At 45.3% G+C, this 6,906-nt stretch overlaps 1 protein-coding gene across 2 annotated transcripts in view; it reads right to left on the bottom strand.

The window, feature by feature from the left end:
* Positions 1-6,906, bottom strand: part of efr3a (EFR3 homolog A (S. cerevisiae)) — a 48,436-nt gene that overhangs the window by 20,194 nt on the left and 21,336 nt on the right. For both annotated transcript variants that reach the window (XM_037982024.1, XM_037982023.1), the window contains exons 5-6: positions 5,167-5,288; positions 982-1,131 (exon numbers count right to left, since the gene is read on the bottom strand). In XM_037982024.1, coding sequence (XP_037837952.1) covers positions 982-1,131; positions 5,167-5,288 — 272 coding nt within the window. The remainder of the gene's footprint in view (positions 1-981; positions 1,132-5,166; positions 5,289-6,906) is intronic.

Raw genomic sequence — 6,906 nt, forward strand, 5'->3', positions numbered from 1 at the left:
TTCAACTTTGAGGAGACCCTAACCCTAGCCCAGGGCCAAAAGGCCCGTACTGGGTCAACCCTGAGGAGACCCTAACCCTAGCCCTGGGCCAAAAGGCCCTAACCCCTTCAAACCTGAGGAGACCCTAACCCTAGCCCAGGGACAAAAGGCCTGTACCCCTTCAACCCCGAGGAGACCCTAACCCTAGCCCTGGGCCAAAAGGCCCCAACCCCTTCAACCCTGAGGAGACCCTAACCCTAGCCCAGGGCCAAAAGGCCCTAACCCCTACAACCCTGAGTAGAACCTAACCCTAGCGCTGGGCCAAAAGACCCTAACCCTAGCCCAGGGCCAAAAGGCCCGTACCGCTTCAACCCTGAGGAGACCCTAACCCCAGACTTCCAGCAGTTTGAACCGTTTTGGTATCGAGACGTTCAGCTCTATCTGACATTTCTAACTTTTATAGGTTTTAAAAAGAAATTTAATTCAACTTTTTTGTTTTCATTAAAAAGAACGACGCTTTTTAATGTGAGCCAATTTTAGCTTTTAATTTTTGTTTTAACCGTTTTCCCAGGTTTAGCTTTTAGCTCCTAACTTTGTTAATTTAAAGTTTAATTTTCAGATCCCTCAGGAAACAAAGTTCTGCAGGTTTTTGGTTACATTAGTCGATTACTGGAGGTTTCTTGCAGAACCTGGAGAACATTTCCAACCAGACAACGTTTGCGGATCAGAACCTCGTCTCGGAAGTCCTCCAATTGTCCTGAGGAGGAAGATTTTCTCCAATTCTGAGGTTTTTGTAAGCAGAAAAACAGCAGAGGATCCAAAAATAGCTTTTTGTTCACATGGAAACGGCAGCGATGAGACGAAGAGGAAGTGACAGCAAGACAGAAAAGGTGAGGCGTCTAAATGAGAGCGAGAAAGTCAGGAAAAAAAACTGAGGAAGAGGAGGTGAAGAAAGTCACAGGTAAGAGAACTTTGCCGGTTAGAGGACGGCGGCGCCGGTACCTGTCCAGGTCCTCGCTGTCCTGCATGTTGAACAGCATGGAGGGAATCAGTTTGTCCATGTGCTGAGGCTCCCAGATGATGGCCTGCAGCTCGTCGTTCACCGTCTTCCTCACCACGCCCTGCAGCCCTTTAATCCCGGCCACACGGATCCTGACACGGAAACACGGGGGTTAAACTCCGACAGGACTCCAGAACGCTGCTGCTGGAGCAAGTTTGGTTTGATTAAAATAACTCAGCACACATAAAAAATGGTGACAGATGTGTTAGCACAACGCCAGGGTGGAAAATCATTAGCAATGACCTCAGAGCAGCAGCTGCTGCTGCCCATCAACCTGACAGGGGTCAAAGGTCATTTCCAAACTGTTTGGAGTCCACCGTTCTACATAAAGATCATTCACACGTGGAAAACATTAAAGACAACTGACATTCACCCCGAAGGTCAGACCGTGCAGTGCTCAGAGAAACGAGCCCCACCTCAGCCTCTACAGGCCTGAGTTGGCAGGTTAAAGGTCAAAGGTCAAAGAAAACAACATGACAACTAGACTTGGGCTCCTCTGAAGGAACCACAAGACTTCTGGACCAGAACCAGAGCAGAGGACAGATGTTTACCCAGAATGCACTGCAGCAATTAAAGATTTCAGCCTTAGACATCTTTTACTAATTAACTAATTAACTAGTATTTCCTGTGCTGTCTGTAAAGGTTTGTATTATAAGAGTCAAGTTGTTTTGGTACAGAGTTAATTAGTGATCTATAAATTAATTGAACCAACATAAACTGTCGAGCACGGTGGTGGAGGGTTCATGATTTGGCCACTTCATCATTTATTTAAAAAGCTCCTTAAATCAAAAGGTGATCAAAGTGTTTCACAGAAATTAAATCTAAAAGGTTCACTGACTGGGGATTAAAGTCTGTCTGAATAAAAAGGTTTTAAGGTTCGATTTAAGAAGTCCCAGATGAGTCGGTCAACCGAAGACCAAGAACTGAAAGGGTGGACGCTGGAAGAATCTGACTTGGTACAAAACAAATAAAGATGGACTGAAACTAGAATCAATTTAAAAAAGTCACTTTAAATTTGCTGCTGAAACCCAAAGTGAGGCGGCAGCGGGCCGAGCAGAACCTCCCCCCTCCGGGTCTCCAGGTCTCCAAGGAGTTGGAGCGCCGCTCCTGTTTTGGACACGAGACTCTCTGAGCAATAACACAAAGAGCGGAGCAGGTGACCCCGTCTGCGGCGCCATCGAATCACCGCCACAGAAATTCTATTTGGGATTTCCTCTGCACCTCCGGCGCGTCGCCGCAGATGGAATAATGAAATACGAAGAGAGGAAAGGCGGCGCGTGTACTGCAGGTTTAAAGAGATAACTGGAAAATAATCTCTCACCACCCACCCTCATACATACAAATAGAGATCAAATTCACCTTTTCTGCCCAGATTGTCACAGAGCGACACTGAAGGAGGCCTCTGAAGGCAGGAAGCCGTTTCCACTCAACCGACCAGATGAAAACAGGCTTCAGAGGCGACTCGTCTCACTGGGAGAAAACAACTAAATCAAAGACTGATGGGCTGCTTCAGAACAAGGGATTCATATTCTGTCTTTCATTTTTAAATAAAAAATAAATACTGGTTTCAGTTTGAATCACATGCCTGAAAAACACTGTTTCTGTGCTCCACGACTTATTAACCTCATCTGTACGTTTTAAACTTCACACGAAGTCAAGAAAATATATCTTTATTCATCATTAGAGGCTGAACTGAACACAGAAACTCTTTAAATGTAAAAAAAAAAAAAAAAACTCTGCCTGGCCTAAAAACTAATTACTGAAAAAAAGGTTTAAAAACAAACTGTCAGATTTATATAAGAGATTTTTATTGAAGTCGATCAATAGTCCAGTATGAAGTAATGATAATTAAAATGGATTTTATGAGTTTCTTGTGAAGTGTAAACTGTTTTACTTCATATTTAGAGACTAAAAGAGTTCCCGTTAACGCTGCAGTGAGGCTCGTTTTCAGGGTTTTGTTTCCGCCTGCAGGACAGACTAACAATGTGAGAATCTATAATGTGTTTATTTGACAGAGTTATGACTCAGAGAGGGAAAAACTGCAGCAAATCTGGGAAGAATGAATGAAAACGTGTCCAGAACCCGTTCTGGTCCATTGTTCTGTCCCTACATGCAGACTCTGCTCGGTCCTTTTATTTCAGGATTAGAGTTTCTCTGGAAGACGTACCAGGTTAGTTTGAATGTTTCCACCTTCCAACAGGCTCTAATCCTCTGGGCTTCCTACTCCAAATATTCTTCCCTTGTCTCTGAAGATTGTTGTGCATGACTAATTATTATTTCCCCTCGCTCTCAGATTAGCCCCGGCTTTATTTATTTCTCCTCTTCAGACCACACACACTTGGGCAGCGTATAGCTGTCAACAGTTAATAGACTGAGGATAAATCCCGTCGGTTCGGATAAATAAAACAGGCGCTTTGGTGTCTGAAAGTCATTCTTTAAGAAGATATTTCTGGAGCCTCATTTCAAGCTAAGAGTAAAAACTGCTTCTTTTCACACAAGCCCACCTTCCTTCAGCTGATGGTTTGGTTTTAAACTCCTCTGTAGACCAAAGGATGTGAGACCATCTGTCCAACAAACAGGACAATGATCCCAAACACAGCAGCTGATCTACAACAGAACCGAGGTGCTGCAATGGCCCAGAGTCCAGAACCTCAACCCTAAACTCTGCAAGTGAAGAGCAGCTCAGTTTCTCAGGAAAACACTTCAAACTTTTCACAGCTTTTACACCCAGCTCTTCTGACACCGAGTGCTCGTATTTCACTCCAGGAAGAGCTGCGAGGTCTCCATGGGAGGGAGACGTCATGAAAAATTGATCAGGTGAAGTTGTATTTAGGTCTGCTTTTTAATGGATATCTGTGGGATGGTAGGGATCGAGTTCCCACTCCTCCCCTGAGTGTGAGGTCCTTTACTGGATTTAAAGAGTTTCTAGAAATAGGTCTACAGATGTAGACATTATGGCCAATTTGGACCTCAATATTCGTCAGTGAAATGGGAAAATCAATCAGAAAATCAGTTTTTATTTCCATCCAAGGACACGGCTCAGACTGGAGCAGCTGATTTCTCAGACTAATGTCCAATTTCACCTCATAAAGGGAAATAATCAGCATTCTGTCTCCACATAAATGTGAACTGCATTAACAGCTGCTCCGGGGAGCCTCGCAGCTAAATTAAACAATTCATCATTTTGTCCAGAACCACCTTGGATCTAAAGTCATATGCAGATCAGTTTTGCTCATTTATTGGGAATAAATAACCTGTGGGGTGGTGTTTCTGTTCCGGTATTAAAGGTAACCTCTTCTCTGACAGACAGGAAGGGGTTAAAGTCTCAACATGTCGGGTTTGTTGCTTTTGGAAAGGAAACTGTTAAAGAATTATAAAACTCCTCTCTGATCCTATTTGTGGTTCTGGAGAGGAGGGGGTCTGGTTTGGAACCTCAGGGTCTCTGCTTTTTGCAGATGATGTGGTTCTGTAGCGCCTTCAGGCCGTGACCTCCTGGGGCAGTTTGAGACGAGTCAGCTCCTCCTAGTCTGAGGAACATGGAGCTCAACCAGAAAAAGATGGAAGAAACCTCTCCGGGTTTCTGGTGTCCAACATCTGAGACATGAACGGATGAATCAGTGTCTCGTTGAGTCAAAAGACAAAGCTCTCAGGTTACTGATGCGTCTCCACGCCAACCCTCTCCTGAGGTCATGAGGTTTGGATCATGGCTGAAGGCGATCAGCCTTGAAGATGAGGTGAGGAGCTCAGAGGAGAGCCGCTGCTCCTCCTCATCGAAAACACTCAGCTGAGGTGGTTCAGGCCTCCTGGATGGGGTTTTCCAGGCATGTCCTGCTGGCAGGAGACCCTGAACCAGATCCAGAATGTACAGAGGACTTAAACAGCCTCTCTGGTCTGGGATCACCCTGGGATCCTCCAGGAGGAGCAGGGAGGTCTGAAGATCCTTCTGGACCAGTGAGGACTGTGACCCGGAGGACAAGAGGACGGACGTCCAGCTGGACAAACAGAGACAGTTCAGTCTCTGACCAGTTTGTGTTTGCATCATTTCACCCTGAAGGATAACCTCCCAGAAACATTCGCTGGTCCCATCTGTCCTCAGTCACAAAGAAGAAGTTAGCAGGAGGTCCTACCTGCTCCTGGTCTCAGGATCCTCGTGAGTCGAGTGGCACATGGCGCTGAACTGGGAGACGAAGAAGTCGTAGCGGCGGTGGTAGGACGGCGTGTCCTCCTCGATGTTGGCAAACTTCACGAACTAGAAGAAGGAACAGACAAAAGAAATCAGATGATTAAGATGACCCGTCTGCATGTCTGAGTTACTGCTGTAGATTCTCAGTCGTCCAGGAGGGGGCGACACTTAGAGGGTAATAAAACATTTCACCTCAGTTCTGTTCTTTAATTATGAGCCTGAAAACTGAAAAAAAAAAAAAACAGAACTGAAGACATGAAGTCCAGCCGCCTGTCAGCAGTTTTAAAATCCCACCAACAGTTAAAAATATAAACGAAAAAAAATCCTAAACTTTAAGATTAAACTTTGTTAAAGGAAATGTTAAAAGTAATAAATCACTGAAGGAATGCATGTCACTCGCTGCCTTTTCTGCCTCTCAGCTACGACCACACCGAACTTCAACTCTGTGTCTGTAAAACCGACCTGTTCCTGATTTCTGTGGCTGGTTCGCTGTAACAGCGAAGCATGGAGGTGGAAGTGTCATGACAAATAAGCAGTCAATCTTAACCAGATTTAAAAACTGTTACAAGCTCTTTAGCTGCAGACGGAACAGGATGAGTAAAAACCGGTGGAACATGTTTTACAGACAGCTTCTTGTTTCTGACCTCCTGGTTCTTCTGATCCATCTTTGATAGTTTAAGTTAAAAAAATACAACCTAACTAAGATAAAACCCTCCACAGGAACTCCTCAGGACCCTTCAGAGAGACACACAGGAACCAGAAAGAGTTAAATTGTTGCACAGCTGATATTTTTCTCCCCCCTCCTCCCTGAACAATCAGCAGCTCTTCAGCCTCTCGTTGCTCGCGGCTACAAACTCCTCCCACTTTGGAGCCGACGCCTCCTGGAGGAAATGGCTCAGACGGACACAGGAAGTGGCTTCACTGCACCGCTAACCTGTGGAGTCATTTCTTTCTCAAAAGCAGGAGATCATGCAGGTGTCTGTCTTTATCTGTTAGCAAAATATCTCATGAACCAGAGGATCATCGCACTAACAGCCCAATTAAAGATGGCTGCCACAGCTAATCAACAAACACAAAGGAATTTATTTTTAACCGTGGGATAAAAAGGCGTTCTTAAACAGAATTCTGGGCCTTTTACTTCAGTTGGTTTGGAGCCGCTGAGCTTCTGAGAAGTTAAATAAACTTTGTTTAGCGTTGTTAGCTCGTCTTAGACTCCTGGAAAAGGCGAGGTGTTGGACCAGGGTCCTCTCTGGGAGCTGTCTTTGTGTCTTTGTTTAAGACCACTCAGATCTAAGGCTTCAGTTTTATCATTAAACTGATGAATCTGCTGTAAAAGTCCCAAACAGAGGAAGAAACAAAGCTTCACTGTGAGCTAATAATACCACAGCCCGACACGTCTGCGACCATCTGTGAACCCACTGGAACGTGTGAAATCACAGGCAGGACAACAAACACAAAGAACAAGGATCTTATTTCAGCTTCAGGAGTCTGACGAGTCGACTCCACGCCTCAGACCAACAGTTTGTTGGGATAAAGTTAATCATCCGAAGTCTGAAACAGCAGAGGAACGCTGGAGGAGGAACGCTAGAGGAGGAACGCTGGAGGAGGAACGCTGGAGGAGGAACGCTGGAGGAGGAACGCTGGAGGAGGAACGCTGGAGGAGGAACGCTGGAGGAGGAACGCT

This window comes from Kryptolebias marmoratus, linkage group LG20, assembly GCF_001649575.2.
Source record: "Kryptolebias marmoratus isolate JLee-2015 linkage group LG20, ASM164957v2, whole genome shotgun sequence".
Taxonomy (NCBI): domain Eukaryota; kingdom Metazoa; phylum Chordata; class Actinopteri; order Cyprinodontiformes; family Rivulidae; genus Kryptolebias; species Kryptolebias marmoratus.